The sequence below is a fragment of the Dermacentor silvarum genome, chromosome 2 (assembly GCF_013339745.2).
Source record: "Dermacentor silvarum isolate Dsil-2018 chromosome 2, BIME_Dsil_1.4, whole genome shotgun sequence".
NCBI classification, from domain to species: domain Eukaryota; kingdom Metazoa; phylum Arthropoda; class Arachnida; order Ixodida; family Ixodidae; genus Dermacentor; species Dermacentor silvarum.
In genome coordinates this window covers 8,883,474-8,908,229 of record NC_051155.1, presented here as the reverse complement: position 1 = coordinate 8,908,229, position 24,756 = coordinate 8,883,474, and the positions used below count along the sequence as shown (strand labels likewise).

The 24,756-nt window shown below is 46.1% G+C and overlaps 1 protein-coding gene across 5 annotated transcripts in view; it reads right to left on the bottom strand.

Annotated features, from left to right (window-relative positions):
- The window catches only part of LOC119441305 (serine/threonine-protein kinase greatwall), a 273,862-nt gene that overhangs the window by 230,737 nt on the left and 18,369 nt on the right, over window positions 1–24,756 (bottom strand). For all 5 annotated transcript variants that reach the window (XR_007465401.1, XM_037705927.2, XM_049661143.1 and 2 more), the window contains one exon: window positions 13,815–13,915. Coding sequence is in view for 4 of the 5 variants with exons in the window: in XM_037705927.2 (XP_037561855.1) it covers window positions 13,815–13,915 (101 nt within the window). In the remaining variant the exon portion in view is untranslated. The remainder of the gene's footprint in view (window positions 1–13,814; window positions 13,916–24,756) is intronic.

The window sequence follows — 24,756 nt, the reverse complement described above, 5'->3', positions numbered from 1 at the left end:
TGGACCCAGTGGTGGCTTCGTGGTGGGCGGAGACAACTTGTTTGTGTTCTGCGAATGCATTTCGGGGCGTAGGATTTTGGGGCCTTTTGTGTCGACGTTCGGTTCAACGGCCATATTAAGGCAGCGCAATTCTGTGCCTACAATCTGGAGACCAAGAGCTTTTACAGCATCAACACCCAGGAGTGATGTTCCACCTGGTGTAACGTGAAACGTTACTACAGCCGTTTCTGATTTGTACGTTACGAGGGCGGTGAACTGGCCATGCACAGGAATTTTCCGACGTGAAAAATCCAGCAACGTTATTTGCGACTTTTTCAGCTCAACTTGGTCTCTGAACCGGCTCCTAAAGTTATGTTCTCCCATTATCGACACAGCTGAGCCAGTGTCCACTAAGAATGTTATGACGCACGGGCGTGATGCCAGAGCAACAGGTTGAACCCCGACATCAACGTAGACGCCCGTACGCTTCTCAGCGTGAACAGTAAAAATATTCACGACACTCTCAGCGTCTTCCTCTGAAACGATTTCGGCAACTCGAGCCGGGCGTCTTCCACGTCCGCGACGCGAATTTCGGCAGTACTGTTGAAAGTGGCCTCGGCGGCCGCACGCGAAGCAGGCTCGACCGCGGGCTGCACAGGCTGACGGCTGGCAGTTTTGTGCGCCGCAGTTGCCGCACACGTTTGTGTTTACGGAGTACGGGACGACGGCGCTAGCAATCTCCGGCGCAGGCGGACGAACGAAGCCGGAGCGCGAAGAGCTAGGCGTACTACGTCGGTCGGTACTGCTGGACTGGCGTACATGTCTGCGACGGCCTGTCGGGTTGCGTCCGCGGTTATGTTGTGGTACTACTCGATCCACAGGGGCTGTTCCGAGAGCTTCGGATTCGCGCTGCACTTGCTCGCGAAGAAGCGCTATCTCCACGGCGCGGTCAAACGTGAGCGCGTCACCCTCGAGCAATAGCCGCTCCCGTAGGCGCGGGCATGTGACCCCGGCGACGAACTGGTCGCACAGATTTGTATCCGCTTGCGCGGCAAAGTTGCATGACGAAGCCAGTTCGCGAAGCGCAAGAGCAAACTCCGATATCGGCTCACCGTGCAGTTGACGACGGTCACGGAAGCGATGTCGCTCGACGCGTACGTTGCAAGTAGCGGAAAAGTGTCGAGCCAGGGCTTGAACAGCTGCGTCGTACTCGTCCGGTGGCTGTGCGAGCTCGGCATCGGCTTGTTTGATCTCTGTCGTTCCAACTGCAGCGGTGGTTGCAGAAGGCGTAACCGTCTGAAGGGGGGCGGTTCCCGCACTCGGATGCACGGGCGGGTGGTCTGGGGCGTTCGATGGTGGTGGCGGTGGCAGGGCGTCGAAAATTCGTTGTCCTTCAGGTCCGAGGCAGTGCAGAAGGAGGGCTCGGCGGCGGGCCGCCGATAGCTCAGACGCTCCAGAGGCGAGCGTGAAGTTTTCAAACAGGCGCAGCCATCGCGGCCAGGGGATGGCGGGCGTGCCTGGTGAAACGAGGAACGGCGGCGGCGGCGAAATTCCGGGTAGCATCCTCGTCGCCAGTTTGTTATGTCGGCCGGACGGTGCGGCCGAACGGATGCACCACACCACACATCGTAGCCCAGACGAACGGGAGCCCTTTTCAAGGATGTCTGTCCTATATATACATACTATATCGAGTGTGGCGCCACATCTTGGCGTCTACAGATAATCGCAGATGAGTGGCGGCACCTGGTGCTATTGCACGACACTACAAATACTATTAACAGATCATCTGGCACTCTGAATCACGTGTACTCCCGGACTTTGCATCATGCGCTCAACACTACTTAAGAACCTTTTGCTCAGCCGCCATTCCATTGTGAGCAAGGGACCTGTACGGATCCCGAAACGTCATTTTATTTTAATTTTGACCTTGGTCAGTGACCTGCTTCACAAATAACTAGGCTAATAAACCAAGCGTAGTACGTCGTCAAAAAATTGCCCCGGTGAGTTCCGTCGTCTCCCGCTAGAGGTCGTAGTAAGCGCAATTTCAACCTACAAACTTATTCCCACACTTATCGAAGTGTTTTTTATTTTATGACAAATAGTACATATTTATTATTCCTAATTATACATCCTACTCTTGAGTAGTAAGACTATTGTTTTTTTGTCAATATAAACGCAAAATAATGTTCATCATCATTGACCTCCCACGTGACCTCTCGCCTGGCTTTAAAAGTTTTACCGGTATTTTCGGGTACACCGCAAGCACGCATTCATTGGTTGGTACACTTATGCTGGTTGCTTATTTGTGCTAAAACCACTTTATTGCGCTTCAACACCTCGCGTTATTTAACTTGTGGTGAAGTGATGTGTTTGCGAGCTGAGATGCAAGCCCGAAAGCTAGGTTTTGGTCGTGAGCCATGCGGAACAAGTATGCATCGAAACGGGAGCCGGATTCTGCTGCGACCTAGGATGGCAATACCGGTGAGTCGTTTAACATTGCTACTTAAATCGTTATTTAATATTCATCTCGTTAATTCACAGGCGGAGACAAGTTAACGAACTAGATCCTGCATTACATATGGGTAGTCAAGACCCTCCGCTGCCGTTTCTGAAATAAACATTTAGTGGCGAGGCCGTCGTTATACACACAATCACAAAAGAGAGAGCGATATCGGAACGCGCGTCACATGTTTATCTCGTAGCCATGGCTATAGGCAACTGAGTAGCCTGGTCAATATATATCTTTCTCTTTTTTTTTTTTCGAGTCCGCCGAAAACTTATTTCGACCACAAAACCGAATACCCCTTTGGCAAATTGAAGTGAAAGTACTGAATTGAATGTATTAAACAGTTGCACGCATGATAATTCACCCATATTTTATACTTGATGGTTCCGATGTTCTTGCTGTTCAGTTTGGTTTACCTTAAGGCATTTATTTTGCAGTAGTGAAGCGGTGCATCACATTCATGCAGAAAACGAATGCATCAGTTCTAATAGCTTAATGTCTTTCATGCCTTTGCTTGTGGAACCAGCGGTGTGATCTCTTCTAGTGTATAAATGTCTTTCATGACTTTGCTTGTGGAACCAGCGGTGTGATCTCTTCTAGTGTATAAATGGGCGCAAGAATGTTCTCATTCGTGATCCTAATACAGTGTAGACCGCTTATAACGTAAGTCGCCAGAGTTGCGAATATCCGCACTATAAGCGGTACCGCACTATAACCAAAGCATGAATTTTCAAGGCCTCCACATATGCAAAACATGTGCACCGAGCGGCCACGCGTATGCGACAGTCGAGAAATGCGGCTAGAACGTTTGCATTCAATTTACAGTCCAATCTCGTTAATGCGAACCAAATCACGCGGCGGCGCCCCCGACCGGCATTGCTCCGGCACCGTTATAGAGCAAAAGCTTAAGAGAGACCCCTCAATGTCACGCGCGAACAAAACAAAAAAAGAAAGAAAAAAAAATGCGGCGGAAATTTTACCCTCTCTCAAATGGCAAGGTCGCCGATTCTGTGTAGCGCCGGAACATGCGTGTACGTGCCAACGTCTCAGCCACGCTACTGTAGCCACGCGTAGAAAATGGCAGTGAACCCTTCTTTCTCCTTTATGCTTCCTCTACTTTCTAGTCACGTGTTGACCTTGCACGCTGCAGCTACGGCGCAGAGGGAACCAGGCCAGCCAACGAAACTACCCATGCCGGCAAACGCCCGCTTCCCGATAACGGCAGAAAACGAAATTTCGGGGAGCTGGCGCCGGGCCGTCTGTAGCGGCGGCGCCTGCACGGCGGTGGGCGCGCACGGTGACAGTCGAAAGTGAGGGAGCTACGAGGGAGGGCGAGGGGAGCCACTGAAGCGGCGGAGTGGCCGAGGCGAAATCCGCTTCCCTGCCGCCCTCCTCCCTCACATTCCACGGTCTCCGCGTGCGCCCTTCGCCGTGCCATGCCGGCACCGCCCGCTCTTTGAAGTTTCGTTTACTGCCGTTATCGTGAAGCGAGCGTTGGCCGGCGTTGGCAGTTTCGTGGCCCTCACTCTCTATGCGCGCCGTGACATTTCACGACTCACACTCAAGATTCTGGTTTCAGCCTCACTGGTTGTTTGTTCACACCACGTGCCCTTCTCCTCCACTTCGCATCTCTTTCTTCCTGGAGCACTCCTTGGGGCGCCCGTTTGAGGCTCCGTTCGCCGTCTCCGTTGACTTCCGTACTCCCAGGAAGCCGCACTGTAACCGGTATTTCATTTCCCGCAACTGCACTATAAGCGATACGTGTATACATGGAGTGCTATTTATTTATTTTATTTACAGAATACCTGCGTCGCCTCGAAGGCATTATCGCAGGGGGGGGGGGGGGCAGTTAGATAAAGATATGTTAAATCATTCACAGAAATAAGGAATAAATGTACAATGCAAAGCAACATCCAGGTGGAACATACAATGAATCAACATTTTCAAGCGTAATAGAAAATTTAAACAAAGTTAAGGCAGTAATGCATTGTCACAAACACAGGCGCGAAAAAAAATCATGATTATCAGACACTGAAACACATTCTTCCGGCAACAAATTCCAGTCTTTCACCGTATGTGGAAAGAATGATTCAGCAAAACGGTTAGTATTGCATCTGTATTCACGCACCTTCTTTGAGTGGTCGAGTCGTTTCGAGACATAAGTTGGCTCCGATAGGTAGTTGCGGCTATCAATGCCTGTTTGATTATAGAAGATACGGTGGAAGAACTTGAGTCTCAATTTTTTTCTTCTGGTGATTAACGTTTCCCAGCCCAGCAATGCTTTTATTTCAGTGACACTATCGAACGCGTTGTAACTATTGGAGACGAAGCGTGCAGCCTGATTTTGAAGTTTTTCTATTACTTGAATCAAATAGTCCTGATATGGGTCCCAAATCGTAGAGGCGTATTCGAGGATAGATCTTACATGCAAAAAATAAAGTGTTTCTTTAACATCTTTGGACGCTGATTTAAAGTTTCTACGAATAAAAAAAAACATTTTACTTGCCTTAGATATTGAACGCTGAATGTGTACGTTCCATTTAAGTTTCGATGTGAAGTAAACGCCAAGGTACTTGCACTCTGAGACGCTTTTTATTGTTGTGTTTTCAACATTGTACTGGGTTTGAGGCTCGAATTTTTTATTTGAAAAGCGGACGTGATTACATTTATTAATATTCATACGCATTTGCCAGCGTAGACACCAATTTCCTATTTTATCAAGGTCCCTCTGCAAGATTGTTACATCTGATGGTGAATTTATTTTTCTGTAAGGAACACAGTCATCTGCAAAGAGTTTCATGGGGGACTGTACGTCATCTACAATGTCATTAATATATATGAGGAATGATAGTGGCCCCAGAACGCTGCCGTGGGGCACTCCTGAGGATACGGTTATGTGTGATGAACTACATCCATTAAGAACTACACACTGTTTACGGTCATTAAGATAATTACAAATCCAGTTCTGGGTTTTATTATGTATGTTCAAGGACGTTAACTTAACATTTAGTAAGTGATGAGATACTGTGTCAAACGCTTTTTTAAAGTCCAGGAATAGTGCATCTACATGTTCGTTCTTGTCAAGGGAGTTACCTATAAAGTGTTGGAATTTAACTAATTGTGTGTTGCATGAGTAACCGTTACGAAATCCATGCTGTGAGGCAGTAAAAAAGCTAATCGACTCAAGGTACTTAAATAATTGACTATACAATATATGCTCAAAAACTTTGCAGCATACTGAAGTTAGGGATATAGGCCTGTAATTTTCCACCAGTTTCTTGTCCCCAGATTTAAAGATAGGATTAACAGCCGCGAGTTTCCAATCCTGTGGAACCAACCCAGTCTCGTACGATATTTGAAACAAAATGCAAAGATATTGTGCAATAATGCCGTGACATTTCTTTAGAACATAGGAAGGAATTCTATCAGGACCCATAGATTTAGAGGTGTCCAATTCCTGCAAAAGACGGTCGATACCATGTATATCGATGTTTATTTCAGACATGGAATGGTCAAAGGCACTGTTAGGAGGAAGTGATGTGGTCGCGTCAGTCGTTGCTGTCGACGAAAACACCGATTGAAAATAGAGATTAAACACTTCAACCTTTTCAGCGTCTGTCGTTATAGCAATGCCATTTGATTTCAGAGCGGGAACTGAAATGTCGTCTGTTCTACTTGTTTTTATATATTTCCAGAAAGCTTCAGGGTTTTTTTTTTCAGGTCTGTGTTTAATCGCGCAAAAAATAATTCTTTCGCTTTCTCGATTCCTAGTTTTAGCATCCGGTTTCCATCCTTTAAGTGTTGGCGGTTCAGAGAAGTGTTGTTATTACAGCATTTTTTGTACGCCCTTCTAGCTTTCCTTATCAGTCTACGCACTCCAGAATTAAACCACGGTTTATCTTTTTTCTTTTGCCGCAGGAATTTTATAGGGACATCTTTCTCTAGTAGTTCTAATAATTTGTTCCGAAGGGTGGACCATAAATGCTCTGCATCACTACTCTCTGACAGACGCCGGAAGGTTGGCAAGTATGATATTAATTCAGCCTGGATAGCGTCAAAGTTGCCTCTCTCATATAAAAATACTCGCCGTGGTAATTGCACCTGTATAGGAACCAGTGAAATGTTTAAGTTTGTAATGACCACATCGTGGTCACTAATGCCAGGTTGCGTTGAGACTTTGGTCACAATGTTGGGGTCGTTACAAAGGACCAGGTCTAATGTAGCTTGTTGTCTAGTAGGAACAAGTACATATTGGGTTAAATTGTTTAACGTAATTATTTCTCGAAAAATTGTATTGATTCGCGATTTGTTAGTTATTGCGCCGTCAGTAGTCCAAGTTATGTCTGGGAGGTTAAAATCACCGCCCAGAAAAACACTATCAGAGAGCACTGATAAGATGTCAGCAAGGTTATGAATTGGGGTTTCATTACTATCGGGTGGGCGGTAGAAGGAACCAAATGCTAGTTTATACCCCTTTGACAGGTGCACACGACACCATACTGATTCAGCATCATTGTCAAAATGGAGTACTTCACTGGGCAAGTCGTTTGCTATTAGAATAAAAACGCCTCCGCCGTGCCGGTGTCTATCTTTACAGTAGACAGTAAACCCGGGTGGGAATACTTCGCTGTTCCCGATACTCTTTTCTAACCAGGACTCAGTGCCTAGTACAACGTGCGGCTGCACAGTTGCAACCATAGAGGCGAAATCGTCCGCCTTATTTTTGATGCTTCTGCAGTTAACTAAGAGCACAGAAAATCCTTTAGGTTTAACCAAACCGGCGGTGTGGGTTGGAGGTGGCTTATCATGAGCATGTCATTCTCCGTCATTCGAATGCGCAGACGCTCTCAGTAAAACAGGTTGCCGCATATTGTAGTCCCAGATATATGTGTCGCCATTTATAACTGCCTTATCGTATTTTAGGCGTACACGACATTCTTTACTTTGGCGTTTTTCTTTCGTGTAATTCCAGAGAATACGCCGTTTTTCCCGGACAGCGTGCCTAAAGTCTTCCGAAACGCTGATACCCGTGTCTCTAAATTTGCGTGCGTTTTGTAGTACACTCTCTCGTGCTTTCCAGCTTGAAAAGTTAGCTACAATCGGCCAGTTTTTCCCCTCCCGGTATGCTCCTACGCGATGTGCCCTTTCGATAAGTACGTTATCAAGTTTTAAGTTGTCTTCACAGACGCTGGGAAATGGGAAATTAACGGGAGTCTGAAAAGACCGCACTATATCCGGTCCTGCACTATAAACGGTTACATTATCAGTGGCTTATACTGTAATACTTAAGGTGTTGACACGCATTGTAGTTAGGCGGACATAAATTTTATGGACAGTACCAATATTTAATTAACATGCTGATGAAGCACCCTAGAACAAACAGTTTACATTTGCATGTGTTTTGCAGTCACAAACCATTACAATATATATGTACATCACAGCTTTTTACATTTCATATTGCCAAATTGTGTTTTTCAATTTCTGATGCAGTCAAAATTTCCGTTCCAGACATCCAGTAAAGAAGACAGCACCACTGTAAAGCAACACACTACACACATTAAAGAGAAGCTACTGCCTGCTCCAAGGCCATCGTGTGGACTTTTGCTGCTACTACAAGGTAAACACCGGGTTAAATAAATATGCTTGATATACACTGTATTGGCTTGCTGGTCTTGAGATACATTGTCATTTGTTTGTAGCAGATGATATGAATGTTTGTTCATATTTACGGTGCAGCATAATTGATTCAAACATAGAAAGCACTACATGAGTTTTGCTAATCTCTGCTGTATCTCATGTGTTACTGTTTTGCCCCAACAGAGTCTACACGAAGCACATCTTGGCCCTCGTCACAATAGCCCTCATATATCTACACCAACAGGAAGGGGCTGAAGCCGAACTCGCAAGGCAATTATACCACAAAAAAAGAAGCGGATCCAGAAGTATTTGGATGAGATATCAAGTCTACGTAGGACTGTATCAAGACTGAAAAGAGCCTCAGCCACCATTCCACCAGCACAGATATTGGCAGAGTCATCCAGGTACCTCAACAAAAGAAATTCTTCGTGTTCAGATGCGCCTGCAACCTCTGAACAAGCATGGACGACGCTGGCCAAAAGAGTTCCATCAGTTTGCCCTTCCTTAACAGCTTCCTGGCCTTGTCAAATTCAATTTGTGCCAAGTATATATTTTTTCTATGAATGCAAGCTTTTTCATTCGCCATTCTTGCTAGATATCATTCTTCTTTCTTATCCAAACATAAAGGTGAACTGATTCTTTGCTCATACTTAAGGCCCGTCATTGTCTATTAGCATAACATCTTTGTAGCAGTATTCTCTACTGTACGTTGCCGTGTTAAATTCCTCTCCTGAAATAGCAGATGCGGTATCGGCATGTGTCTTGCATTGACCTTTGCACCGTGTGTTATGTAGAATTTCACTTTTCTTAATGTTATTGGCCTTCACTGCTTGCAGAGCAGAGTGGCTTGCTGAATGCAAGCTTTCTCATTACCATATTTAATTCTTAGTCTCGTTCAAAACTGCTCTTCTTGCTCAATAGCCTGGGTTTTTGTGCAAGCTACACTGAAGTGGTTGATTGCAGAATCTGGTTGCAGAAACTTGGTCGTGGTCGCTGTGTTACGTTTTTCGGATTTGGGGGACCTGGTAAGGTGGCATTGGGAAGCAGTTTCTCGAGGTAAGCACCTGCTCCTGCAGTCCGTACAGCGATATAAACTCCCAATTTACACGCACCGTGATTGGTGCTCCCCATTCCGTCCTTTCCTGCTGCAGCCGTGTGCAAATTTTGCTTGTGGCCTTCGTTGGCCGTGATTTGGCATCAACAGAGAGCAGCATACATGCTTACGTGGTCCGAAGTGTATGAAGTTGATAGCCACATGGGTGGGAAGACCCACAGAAGTGGCTGCCGAAGGTGATGCCCAAGAAAGCGACTTGTCCATATTGAGACAAAGTGGGGCACCAAGTGAGAGCCACATATTAGCGGCCCCCGAAAGAAAAGAAACGTGCAGGCTGGAAAGGAGTTAACACTAAAATGCTGGGTAGTCGATGTCGCTGTGTTGGCTGCGGCAGCAGATGCCTGCGTCAGCCAATTGTTGGCTGACGCAGGCATCTGACGCATGAAGTGGTCTGGTAATGAGCCGGTTGTCGCTCATTACCAGACTACTATGTGTGACGAAGGCAAGCACTGTGCCTAAAGTCGGGCGGCTAAATGTGCCGTAAGCGAACCAGTGTATGTGAATGATCACTGTTGTCATGTGGCAGTTGGCCAATGTACAGTGTATAGTGTGAACCTTATGTTAGAGGTGTGCTGAAGTGATTTGACTGCAGTCTCATTTCAACGCTGTCTCACTTGATCATGGTTGCCATGTTCCATTCCTCGGATGTGGCGGCCTGGCCACTTGCATTGGGAAGCAGTCTCTCGAGGTAAGCACCTGCTCCTGCAGTCCGCACAGCGACGTAGACGTTTGTCCTTTCTTGCTGCAGTCGTGGGCAAATTGTGCTTGCGGCCTACCTCGGCCGTAATTTGGCGTGAACGGAGGCCAGCATACGTGCTTACATGATCCAAAGTGTAAGAATCTGATAGCCACGCCAGTGGAAAGGCCTGCAAAATTGGCTGCAAACTGGTGATGCCCACGAAACCGCCCATGTCCATATTGAGAGAAAGGTGTGAGCGACACATCAACGGCCCCAAAAAAACAAAGGAACTCAGCAGGTTGGAAAGGAGGTAATGCTAAAATGCTGGGTAGTCCACGTCACTGTGTTGGGTGCGGCAGCAGATGCTTGCGTCACCCGATTGCTTCGCAATACAAGTTTATCATCGTCAACGGCGACCGTCGGTGCAAACAGGTGGGACACACTGTCCAATCTGCTTGCACTGCTGGTTGTCGCTCGTTACCAGACCGCCACATGCGACGACGCGTTAATAATTGTTGTGTATCTCGACATGCAAATTTTATTTGTGCTCTTGTACGAGAAGGTGCACTGCTTGTCTTCGACCAATAAAGTCGTACGTCCTGTTCATTCACTTGTGGCTTGTTTGTATGGGCATCAGTAGAGGCTCTTTGGTCTCCTGGCAATTAGAACGCACAAGCTAAGCGGCAAGGCACTGAGGCATGCCGCAACGCCAGCCGGGCGAGCGCGGCGCGTACCAGCATACGTGACCGGCAAAAGCGGCCATAATGGATTTTGCAAGATTTCCGCTTGCTGTTTGAGCAGCGCCATGTGTCGGGTACCCCAGTGAGTTCCATGTGCTACCGCTTCTTATTTTCGTACCACTGTGGAAGGTACAGTTTCCCTTCTCTAAAGTTGGTCTTTATTCTATGGCGGAAGTATGGTGGCTAGCCACTATAGCGGAAGGTAAAGCGTGCGCCGAATTGTGAACATGGTGATCGTCGACGCTCGTCGCAATGGACCAACTAGTTGACGACCCTGACAACAACACATTAGCTCGCGATGCTGGGCTCGATTTTAGCGATTTAAGCTCCGATGAGCGTGACATGCTGCTGAGGGCTCGTGCTGCCGGCGTCGTTGCCTACTATGACGGCGGCCTCGACACCGGTTATTCCGGAGCGCAAAAGCAGTGAGGACTCCAGCAATGCAACGTCGGGCAACGAAGCTGGTCACCGTCTGGACGTGCCGTCGTGACTCCTCAAGCTGCTAGCAAATTCAAGTGCGAGTTTAGCGAGCCAGCAACACCAGCGCAGCACTACGCGATAGCGAAACTTCTGAAACTCTAAAGCGCGCGAGGTGCAGAGTCGAGCGAAAACGAAACCTTTTGACCGCCCGCATCGTTATCAAGTGTAACGCCAAAAAGCTATTTTTTCTAAGAATCTAATATACGTAGACAAGTAGCATTTTCTTCTGTCTTATAATCTTTTTAATACGAATGGTTGACTACTAGTGACATATTTTTTTTTTTTTTGAGGAATGCCTTCGTCATCGGGTAAGTACCGGAATGTCCCTGGGGAGTCTGTTATCATGTAATGTATTTACCTCAATTTCTCGATTACTAAAGCTCTGTTCGCGATTATATTGATGCCTTAGACGTTCTAGAGCATTGCTCTATCACTTTAGCCCGACTTTTTATTTGACTTTAGTGTCCCTTTAATGCAATTGGTTACTGAAAGAAGTAATTGAATTACAGTGAGCAATACAAAGTAAACAAGGAAATCATTAAATTACTAAAGATGTAATTGATTACAAGTAATTTATTATATGTAATTTATTATGTACAAGTCTACGAAGCATACAGTGTGCGAGGTGCAATAGGATTTCATTGCACTTGAACTTGAATGAATGCTGGGGTTTTACGTGCCAACACCACTATTTGATTATGAGGTACGCCGTAGTGAGGAACTCCCGATGAATTTTGACCACCAGGGGATCTTTAACGTGCCCCCAATGTACAGGACACAGGCGTTTTTGCATTTCACCCCCATCGAAATGCGGCCACGGCGGCTGGGATTCGATCCCGCAACCTTCACAGCATAAGACAATAGCTGCTAAGCCACTACGGAGCATGCTTTTGAACTTTATGAAGAACATGATGCTGCTCTGCTTCAGCGGTTGCTCTTGGTTGCATGACGCGCCATTTGGGAGGTGCATTCGCAAGCAGCCACTTATATTTACACCATTTGAACATCTTCGTCTGCGGAACTTTCCATTTATTGTCTTGGTATTCCTTCGCGGTGGCCGTAAAATTTTGTTATATTGAGATTGTGTATAAACACACTTCGTTATACTGGGGTTCTAACTACATGATGCACTATGGACATGAAGTTATAAAAATTTAAATACTTCGTTATATCAAGAATTTCGTTATATTAAAGTTTGTAATATTGAGGTTTAACTGTAACAGCTTTTTTTGGCTGTGTCCCCAACATCATGTATGTTATGTGATGTTCAAATAAAGATTGAACTGAATTGAGTTTTTGTTCGTTTCCCGGCCACTGTCTTATAGGAGCAATGTATTTCGGGTGATACGATTTTCGGATTATACATTTTATTTTCCGGTTCCCGTGAAGATCGTATCAACAAGATTCTACTGTATTTGTTAGTTCAAGTAAAAATCGATTGAGCTTGATAAGAATGGCTACTGTGGCTTGAAACATCATGTGCTGACAGTGAGTGAGAGGGAATGGCAGGTTCCTGTGTTTGTTCAAGGTTCTTTTTTACAGTGGACACCCACTAATAATGTGAGTATGACAAGAAGATAAAGAGTTGCTTTATTCTGTACTGATTCCAGCAGGCTCACAAAGTTTTCATGATGAGGATGCCCTATAGTTGATGCATGCTCCAAAGACAGGGTGACTGTAGCTTTTATCTGTTCTTGTGCGATATGTCGTTTCAAAAGGTATTCTGGAATACCAAAGTCAGCTGCTCATCAGTTGCGGTATGCTATAAGGCCTTTTAAGACCAGGCTGTCGCGTAACATGTGCAATGTGTGCACGGTTTTGGGTGCCCCACAGACTGAGTAGTAGTGTCTGTCTGTACATGTATTTTGCAGGCAATAACAGGCAGTACTGTAGTGACAACAGTGTATGCATTGAAAAGCTGGTTCTTGAGAATGGCACTCATTGTGAGAGCCTTCTGCTGTTGCAGTTCAGCACCAGAGGAGTGGCTGAAGCCTACTAATTCTTTGTTGTCAATTGTTTTGTCTTAATAGCTAAACTTCCTTGTGCCAATTAGTGTGCACATTTTCTATTTCTCCCTCGGTTTTTCTTTCCCTGTATTTTTGTCTGGCTTGAATGGAGCATGCTATCATGCCGATCACACATGATAACATTCATCACGCGGTTGTATATTCACAGCAGTGCACACAATTTCGTTCCCGTAGCTCATATAGGCATGGCACAATGTCGACGGGCCATCAAAATGTGGCTGACCCACAGGCGGCAGCTTGCTTGCATTTCTAATGCATAAATGTCGCATTTAAATAGCGTGATCTCGTTCGCCGATATCTGCTTGTATGCTTACAATGAATATTTTAAGTGATGAAGCAATTTCCGGGTCCGATGCAGCTTAGTTGCAACAAAGCTCGACTGTAGCACGTAGTCACTACATCTGGGTGGCCAATTCATGTGCCAGAGTGGGACAGTCTTTGTAACTCAGTGGACCTTCATATTGCACCTTGATTAATTTGCCTGGATTACACACTACTCCAAACATGGAAAATGTAGTGAACTTGATGGGGATTTGAATTGAAAATCTTGAGTATATAGTCCATGTCGCCAGCCAAACTGCAGCCAGAACCATATAATTTCATTTCTAAATGGGACATGCAAACCCAGCAGACATGAAGTAACTGGGCTCACCTTGGTCAACCATGTTCTTGTGGACAATTTCACTCTTCTTGACAACCTTGATGGCAAAGACCTGATCTTTGTTGCCCTTCTTCTGTGCCAGGTACACTTTGCTGCACGAACATATTTCATCAGTGAGTGAGACAGCGCATGTGTCATTTTGAGACAACCAATCATATGAAGACAACAAGCAATTAAAAAGACCAACAACCAATATTTATGATGCCCATTTTACTGTGAACCTGTTAGCCCCTAGTTGGTCGGATTTTTTGTGTCCGCGTGCGCATGCTCACAAAAAATGCGGGTGGATCCGAGAAGCAGTGAAAAGAAGCAGGAAGCCCATGGTGTGCTGCATCACGTGACATCATCAGATTACACCACTGAACTTTGACGTCATTGCGTGACGTAACATTTGACGTGATGACGTCATCAGGCGATATCGTCACGTGACAATGTCATTATCATGTAACGTTTGACTTGACATCGTGCGACCTTTGGTATGATCCCTTCAATACACGACGTTTGGCATGATGACGTAATCACGTTACGTCATGGGCCAATCAGGGAGACAGTGCAAAGAAGAAGGGAGCGCAGTGTGCTGCTTCTCCAAGAGGCATCACGTGATGTCATCAGGTTACATCACTTGATGACGTTGAATTTGACATGATGACATCACCAAGCGATATCGCGACGTGAAGATGCTGTTATCACGTAACGTAACGTTTGACGCCATGTCATCACGCGACCTTTGGTGCGATGACATAGTCACGTTTCATTGTCATGTCCACTGACCTTAATAAAATTTTTAATATGCATTCTCTTCTGTGCTCCGATTATCTGTGAATAATGATATGGCTGCAAGTCATTTAGTTTTCCTGAAAATAAATTTTAAAGATTGGTTGCGTGTTCTCGACTCATGCCCACGAATGCGACTTTTTACTGGCCACCCTCTGTTTGTAACGTCAGACTACACCTCCACTTCGCCCAGAAACGATCAAGCTGGCTCGTTTTTCTACGAGACGACAGCCTACAATCATTGTTTTGACAGACGTCCATAGAACCATAAATCGTAAACATGCCCAAGAAAATAACGATAGGCACATATTCGTCGTAGACTCGCACGAAAATTGAAAAATCATGCGTGTGGATATGCCCAGGAGAAAATAAGGTTAATGAAATCACGAACATAGTTCCCACACCTTAAATGTACTTTCCAAAAATGCTAATATTAATGAATGCTATAACGATACCATGGATGACTGGGCTAGTTGGTATGAACTCATGCTGAAACAGTGCAAAGAACATACGAACGAAACGAGTAAACCGAAAAGAACAGCACTCGATCTGCCCAGTTTACTCGCTTCATCCATGTCTACTTCACACTCTATCAATATGAACTATACCGTGTAATCAATCTAGGATCCAAATGTATATTCCCAAGTGATGTTTGAAATGGTACAAAGTTGCACAAACACATTTATGTGCCCTTGCATCTCATTGTCACACTGTGCCAAACGTCGACTTTCTTTCCACGGTTCTTACAACAAACGTTTCAGTTACAGAGTCTAAGCTCAAAGTGGCAGTTAAATCGCCGTGTACGTGCAAAAGGAGTAGATGCGTCAACCTTTCCTGCGACATTGTGTTTCGAAAGCACGTCTTCATACATCGCAGGGACCATAAGAATTACAAGCACAAGTTTCAACACTTCCTCAAAAATGAGCTTAACATTAAGAGCTTGATCCTGCAGCAACGCATGAACATGTTGAATGGTGTTGCACTTGCTGCTTCCGACTGACGGCAGCATCAGCAATTGCGCGACAAGCCTGGATGTCGAAGTCCGAGGAGTGGAGCTTCACTTCCTGCTCGAAGACTGCGGCAAAGATAACAGATATTTTGTGTGCAACCACAGAAATTTTCTGTAGAAGTGTTTGTAATTTTGCCCTGTGACTGGGGGAGCCATGCTCCCTTAATTGTAGATAAGGGGAGCCGTCGCTCCCCCCACTTCCCCTGTTCCGACGCCCCTGATGCTAAGTGTATCAGGCCTTTTTTATTGAGATGTGATACTTTTAAATATTCCTTTTTTCCATCTGCCATCGAACTCTAGAATAAGCTACCATGTGAATGCATGGGTCTATTATCAATGGACGCATACACCACTAAACTTGAATTAATTCTTTTGTTAAATGCAACTGATAAAAGGTTGTCGCTCCCAAGCTGTTTTTTTCAGTGATCTAACCTTTTTTTATAAATGCCTTTCTTGAAATTAGTTTGTTCCTGAGGAATATGTGTGCCCATGTACATGAACAAACAGGTGTATCCACTAGTATATGTACATAGGCCTTATGTATATATGCTTTATGTATATATACCGGGTGCGCGAGGTATTTTGGAACACAATGTTGGCTTCAGGCAGAGAAGAATATCTCCAGCAAAAATACATATTTTCAAAAAAATTTGGGAAATACTTCTCTTACGCTTTATTTCCACAATTACTCAATGAATCCGCCATTCACAGCAATAACTGATCCAATTCAGCTTTGGAAACGGCTGCATACACGGATCAGGTGGTCCTTGAATGTGTTGGCCATTGTGTCAGCAATGGCGGCCTTCAGCGAGTATTTTGTATATGAGGCTGTTTGTTGGCCTCTCTCTCAACGACACCCCAGACATAGTAGTCGAGCGGATTTAAATCTGGAGAACTAGGAGGCCACAAGTTGGGAGTGACGTGGTGGTAGAAGTTGTCAGCCAGCCACTCCTGGGTGATGCAAGTAGGTGTGGGCAGGAGCCAAATCTTGCTGAAAGACATAGGGTCTTCCTTTTGAAAAAATCTCTATCCAGGGCTTTACAACAGTGGCAAGCATCTCCACGTACGCGGCAGCATTAACGCAGAGTCCTTCTGCAAAAAAGTGAGGGGGCATGACGTCACCCTCATTGCCGACGACGGCTAACACCATCACAGATGACGGAAATTTTGTGTAGGCACCTCATCCGCGCTTGCGCAAAGCCACCTGTCGTTATGGCGGTTAATTTTTTGGTCTTGGACAAAGTTCTTTTCATCTGAATACAACCAAATCATTCCAGGCTCCTCAGGTGTCTTCAGCTTGCTTAGCAAGCATTTGGATCGGAGCAGACGAATCTCTAGAGTTTTATCAAACATGAATTGCCCCATCCTCATTACATAGGAATGGTACCTCAAGTCCTCGTGCACAGCGAGCCTGACAGTTAACTCTGCGACTTTGCAATGGCCCACATTGACTTTCCTGTGTCGTTCCTCACGATGACTTGTAGCCGCCGGAGAAAATCAGGGGTTCCGACGACATCTGACCGCTGACTGTGCTTTTTCCTTTTCGCCACAGATGCCCCGTCACCGCCAGACCACATCAGCTCGTCCGCACCTTGTAAACGAAAAACTTCACTACGTTCAGAAAGGTCGCAATTTCCAAATCGCTGTGGTGAGCGGCCAGGGCGACGAGGACTGCATGGCGTCTCACTTCCTGCATCAACCTGTACGCTTCCATCTTTGAACAAACTGCGCAGCATGAATGAGCTGGTTGCTGGGCAACACAGCGACGTCATAGCTCGGCGAGGTTTTGCGGCAGCAGGCGGCACTTTTTACGGTTAGCTAGAACAGCTTCGCTGTTAAAAAATAATTTGGAAAGTACAGTAATAAGAACTGTACATATGTGACTCAAATAACACATGCACATACACATCATGTACTGCCGCCAAGCTCCCCTCTCACGCTTCCCGATGGACACGCTGCGCCGTGTGGCGCCACCTCTACAAAGTCCGCGCGTGACTGAAATATATCTGAAATGAGTTTGATTCCACCAGCTGCCGGAGAAATTTTAAACGATTTTTTTTTTGTCATTGACAAGAGGCACAGCGAGGCAAGGTGGTCTAACGATTGGTTTTAAACCAAGTTCCCTTGCACAGAAGCCCGATACTCAACCCATTAGACTATGGACTATGCTGCGTCCCAAGTTGGTGGAAAGTGGTTAGCCAAGGACAGACATACGAAAAAGGCACAGTCGCATCGTAACCTGTGAGAGCGGCTCCATAGGAGCTTCATTTTCGTCAGCACGCACTAGAGGGTCTTCGCGGCGAAGTCTTCTTGCATCGTTTTCACAAGAACTATCTGAACTGTCCGCCCAGCGTCGAAGGCGAGCTACGGCTTGTGCTGCTCTCTGCACAGCGGTCTGCTGAGCCTGCCGTTGCCTGGTTGTAGCCACGCGTGTACCTCTGCAATTCGCTTCTTCAGCAGCGGTTCGTACCTTCCGAGGAGGCGCCATCATCATGAGCCTATATTTATGTCCACTGCAGCACGAAGGCCTCTCCTTGCGCTCTCCAATTACCCCTGTCTTGCGCTAGTCGATTCGACTTTGTGCCTGCAAATCTCCTAACTTCATCACCCCACCTTGTTTTCTGCCGTCCCCAACTGCGCTTCCCTACTCTTGGTATCCATTCTGCAACTCTTAATGGTCCACCAGTTATCCATCCTACGCATTACATGGCCTGCCCAGCGCCATTTTTTCCTCTTAATGCCATCCATAATATCGGCTATCCCCATATGCTCTCCGATCTACATCGCTCTCTTCCTGTCTCTTAAAGTTAGGCCTAACATTTTTCGTTCCATCGCTCTTTGCGCGGTCCTTAACTTGTTCTCGAGCTTCTTTGTTAACCTCCAAGTTTCTGCCCCGTATGTTAGCACCAGTAGAATGCAATGAGTGTACACTTTTTTTTCCCCCGAGGAGGTGCCATGAAGGGTACCAAAGAGTAAACACAGCTATCGAGACTACACGGTGCACATGTCACATCCCTTGACCCTTGGCACGATACGATGCTGTTGATGATGATAATAATGAATCCGCCTTTGAAATGGGGCGGTGACAAACAGTCACCTAGCCTGCTTGATTTAATCAGGTATGCCATACATGTTTTTCATTTAAGTATTTTTTATACAACTTCTTAATACTCTTTTTTTTTTCTTCAAGACAATCTAACCATTTCTTGGCCCATCCCCCATAGTGGCTCAATGCCCAGGCGATAGCTGCGACTGACACTGGCGGCGGACAACATAGCCAACCGAAGCGGCAATTGGAATGAACCCAAAACAGCTAACACTTTAAAACTGGATGAAGTACCCAAAGAAGGCTAATCGCATTAAAACATCAGCATGAATCTGTGCTACACCACTCAGTTGTCCAATCACATATTGCGATCATACGGCGACACCTGCAGCAGCACTGTTCTAGAGTCGATTCTGTGACGGAATTTGGTCCTGAAGATATCAACTACTGCCAGACATCTACAGACACCTACCAACCAGTTGCAAAAGAACAGAGCAAATGAAATCAAAGCAGATATAGAGACAAGCAGGGAACACACATCTACAGAGCAAGTGCTCTCCTCACTAACGACCAGCTCAATTTTGCCTGTGAAGACCAACAGTGGCAAGCTGAAGATATGAGAAGAAGCAGAATAATCAAGGGGCTTGATATTGTTTTTGTTAGTTACAACTACGCAAACACACAATAAAGCTAGGAAACAGTTTTTTAATTGAAATATAGAAATATCAAGAGTAAATGTAGGTTGGTTTAATATTACCATTTGTAATGTTAAACCAAAGGGAAATATGACAAGGACAGGAAAGAGCATCAGTAAGAAACATTTGTATCAGTGATATGCATGTGGTTCTGCACAGCACTAGATGTCAATTCATTGACGGCACGTTTGCATAGGCATGCTTATTTTGCAATTTCATCTCCCGATCCGATTGCGGTGCACAAATGTATTTGCGCATCCTCGCACCTTTCGTACCAAAGCGTACTTGTCTGCTTCAAATAAACTTAGTTGCGAGTGACGCTCTTTCCTGTCCTCGTTAAATTTAATTTTGGTTCTTGTCTTAATGCATCGTAATAAGTAAGAATCACCTAGCCCAGCAACAAGTAGCAATACATGGCTTAAAAAAGTCATCTTGCACGTGGCATTTTTTTTAGATTTAGTTGCAGGCCAGCATCTATCAGGCGTGCAAGTACAAACGTGAGCAAAAGTATACGGACCACACAGTCGCCGAAAAATGGGAATTTCTTCGTAATTAACAAGCATAAACTGGCATTGATGATTACACTGAAAAGTTCGCAGTGTCAAGTTTGGACTGAAAGTCCTCAATTTCAAGTTGCATTTATAGGCAGAGGAAAAAATCAGCTTTTTCGCACAACCCTTGGTCCGTATACTTTTGCTCACGAGTGTACATGTTCGAGGAAGAGGAAGTGCGTTAAAATCAGGAGTGAAGACAATGATGTCGTCATGGTAACAAAAGAATGTGTTCCATTATAAGCCACGCAACACATGGTCCATCGTTCATTCAAACGCAGCAAGATGCATTAGAGTTTGAAAGGCACAACATTGAATTCGTACAAGCAATCTGGAGTGATGAATGTGGTTTTCGGCTGATCAGCTTCAGACACTGGAACCTGCCAGCACCCAGATCGTAAGTCCAACAAGGAAAAAAATTTGCCGGGTATCTGCGTGCTTCGCTGCAAATGTCGTCGAAAGACGATAGTCTTCTGCCGGCCGTACTACATGAGTGCTGGTCTGATCCGCGGCCACCCGTGATGCTGTTCTCGTACCATTTCCGTCCTGGCATGAAGGTTTGTTTGAACAGATTTCATTTTACCGCATTATTTCATCAAGCGGCTATTTATGTTTTGCCCTGCCTCAGACAGCGCTTCCTTTATGCTGAATCGGCCGCATCTGGCTGGCATTGATAAAATTGAGGAGGCGCTGCGTGAGACATGGACGCCATCTGGCAATACATCGGGAAACATGAGCTTGTGCAGAGGGTTTCCTTCCTCCATGGCAGAGGGCGCTCGTCGGCGCGCAGTCGGGGAACGTCGTTCGTCGGCGCGCATAGCATGGCATTTTCAGCGCAGCTTAAGAAACTAGGGTCTTTATAGTTACGTATCTGTGTATTTTCTATTAAAAGAACACACCTCCTAATACTTACCTAGTGATGTTGCGCCTCAGATATGCGTAATATTTACTTTGTGATCGATAACGTTCACAAGTAATAACAGCCGTACCAGTTTAAGTAGTGTGGGCGGTAAGCAAGTGGTCCAACTTTGGCCGGGTGGCTGAATCGGGTGACAGACAGACAGACAGACGGACGGACGGACGGACGGACGGACGGACGGACGGACGGACGACAGACAGACAGACAGACAGACAGACAGACAGACAGACAGAGACAGACAGACAGACAGACAGAGACAGACAGACAGAGACAGACAGACAGAGACAGACAGAGACAGACAGACAGACAGACAGACAGACAGAGACAGACAGACAGACAGACAGACAGAGACAGACAGACAGACAGACAGACAGACAGACAGACAGACAGACAGACAGACAGACAGACAGACAGACAGACAGACAGACAGACAGACAGACCAAATTTTCAGCGTTTAAGTTCCCCAAGAAAGACTATCGTCTTTAAAATTCTGCACCTTGCAAGCTGTCGAGAGCATCATCAATATGGGCAAATGGGTGGACGCCCTTGTGGGTCATCTTATTCAGGCAGTAATAGTCGACTCGGAAGTATATCTCAATGAGAACAACAGGACACCACAAAAAAAAATATTGCTGACCTGCTCATTGATGACCTTGCGCTTTATGGTGGAAACGTGGTATGGCCGATGGCACAAACGCGGGCGAGATGTAGCATCGCTGTGCTGGACAGTGGATGCTCGTCTCAGAGATGTGTGCCCAAAGTTGAAAGATGCATGAAACTGCTTAAGCAGGTGAAGCAGCTGCAAGCACTGTACATGCGTAAGGCAATAGAGGCCAATGAAGGAAATCGTAGAAAAAGTATCTTTGGTGGGTCCACTGATGGCACTGAGCTCACTAGGCATCATCGGCATGTTCACAATGAGTATGGCCTCAATGGCCTGGACACGACCAAGACATTCACCACAAAACAGCACAATAGGAAATGCCAGTGGGTTGGGAATGAGCAATGTACTGGAGCAGGCTGTAATGTCAAGATTGGCAAAAGGCAGGGGGAGACCTTAGTGCGTTCTGAACAAATCCAGCAATGTGAAGAAGACTTCTGGTACACTAATGCAGGAGACGGGCACAAGATCGGAAGAAAACAGAGGAACACAGGTATGACCTACTTGAATGACACATGAATGACCTATTTGACTGGAGCAAACGGCATCTGTGCAAATGATGATGGCATTTACAGTGCGACAGAACATCCCAACTCAGGATCATTTCGAGCAAGCAGGTGGATAGTGTAACAAACTCGATCCCCCGATAGGCAACATAAGCTATGCAAGCTGCTAGAGGTCAAATGGCTTGTGTGCTTGCTGTGTGGAGCGACAATAAATCCAGTGAAGTTGTAACCTCTCTTAATAAGTGACACAGTGTCTTGTGCATTACTGAAATTGCAGCATAGGTCGGCAGTGTGGGAGAACACTCACTCACCATAATTTTTTCCAGGCCCCGCACTCACTCACGTTCACACTCCCCTCCACTCACACCACTCACTTGCACTCACTTCCACTCACACACACTGGCGCTCACTCGCACTCGCACTCACCTGCACTCACACTCACTGGTACTCACTCGCACTCGCACTCACCTGCACTCACACTCACTGGCACTCACTCACACTCTCCTGCACTCACACTCACTGGCACTCTCCTGCACTCACACTCACTGGCACTCACTCGCACTTGCACTCACCTGCACTCACAATCACTGGTACTCACTCGCACTCGCACTCACCTTCACTCACACTCACTGGCACTCACTCGCACTCACCTGCACTCATACTCACTGGCACTCACAGTCACTGGTGCTCGCTCGCACTCGCATTCACATACACTCACATTCACTGGCACTCACTCACCTGCACTCACATTCACTGACACTCACTCGCACTCACCTCCACTCACACTCACTGGCACTCACTCGCACTCACCCCTTTGAAGTGAGTGCGAGTGTGAGTGAGTGCACTCATGAGTCACTGTGTCGATCTATACAGCTCACAATTCGTGTATATTCATAACGAAGCTTCCAGTTTAGCACCTGTTGCATCGGGAGTGCGCCAAGGCAGTGTTTGGACCCAGGTTTATTTTTAATATACATAAAAGATTTGCCTTCCAGATTACATGGTAACATCCGTCTATTCGCTGACTATTGTATTTCCTACCGCGAAATTAATCACAGTGATAATTACCATATACAAAATTCCGCCTTTTCTTGGTGTCCGGAGTGGCAGATGACTCTAAATGCCGAAAAATCTGTAACGCTAGCAGTAAGAAAGAAACAGATGTCTGAGTTTACTTACATTATTAATGACACACCTGTCACTTGTGCATTTCAGCGTAAATATTTAGGTGTCACTTTAACATACGCTCTCCGATGGGAAAGTCATGTTAACAAAATAACCTCAAGTGGAAATCAATGTACATGCTGAGCACTAAACCGACTCTTCTTTCTGAGAAGACACCTACGTCTTGCACCCCCAGATAAAATTTGCTGGTCCTACAAAATGCTTGTTCGAGCAGTGCTGGAGCACGCCAATATTGTTTGGTTTCCGTACACAAAATAACTCATTGCAAGAATGGAAGGGGTGCAGAGGAAGGCAATAAGGTTATGTTTTAATAAAATACAAATTAACGGATTCATTGACTAAATTATTCAAGAGAGCTGGTTTATTAACACTGCAAAGTAGAGCAAAACTAGCACGACTAAAGTTTTCGTTTCAATTTATTCATGGTGACATAAACATTGACGTCAGCCCCAAACTCTCTCTGTCCATTTCTCTGTCATTGACATTAGACGTGTGCATGCTTGCCGCCCATGATCGCTAAGCTCCCCTTCGGTTGGATTGAGCCAAGAGAGCGGGAGACATTGACTGTCCGTATACTTAGTCAACTACTTAACGCCAAAACAAACACAAAAGGGAGAACAAAGCGGTATCTATCATTGCATCTTCACTTTTTCTCCATGTATGCGAGCGTGCGTGTCTGTTACTCTATGCTAACTTGGCTAGTCCTTCTTCCCCTCTGACTGTTTATATAAGGAGCCTGTACGTGCACGTTTAAGAGGGAAGCAGGAAGAAAATGAGGAGCCATTCCACCCTCTGAAGGCGGATGACCAGCGAAGCTGTAGCAAATCACACGGTATTAAACGTCTTCACTCAGTGGAAGTCATGGCAAAATTTGCCGGTCATGATTTGGATATGTCTGCCATCAGCGCTCCAGCCCATACATATTCCCTGGTGTATTCAAGAAAATGTCACAGTTTCGCCCGAAAGGCGAAGCTTCGATTGTGATAGCAAATTAGTAGAGAGCTATACGAAGCAAGGATAGTAGTTTAATGGGCCGTATAAACTTGTAAACATTCGCCTACTACCTAAATAGACAAGCATGGTGTCACGCGTGAACAGGTAAACATGAACGCATCTCACTCGATGACCGCGGAAACTCACTGTCAGAACGCTAGAGTAAGGAGGCGCAGCTATAGCCGCGAGCGAATTGACCTTCGTGCCGCCTTTCGCTTCAAAGCGAACTAAACGTCGAAAACACGGCGCATACGAAGTTACCGGCTCTAGTTAAACATAGTTCACGTGGCAAATCGCTGTGAAGAGGAGGTGCGCGCGCGCGCCCTTTTTCCACGTCACAGATCGCTTTCTTGATACGACACCCACGCGGCCGCCGCCGGAGCAAGACGAGCCCCTCCCCTTCCCCGCCCCCCCAATGCCTGGCCCCACGGTGCTCTTACATCGTGGCCTGACGCGCGACAGAAGCACCGCGCTTCCGCCTCGCCTTTTGCCTCGCGCGCGCGAGATTGAGCAGCAAGTGTCGGCTGACCCTCGCAAGCTTGCACTCGCACACGCAGCGTACCGCCGGCACGCTGCGACGATTTTACCGTGTTT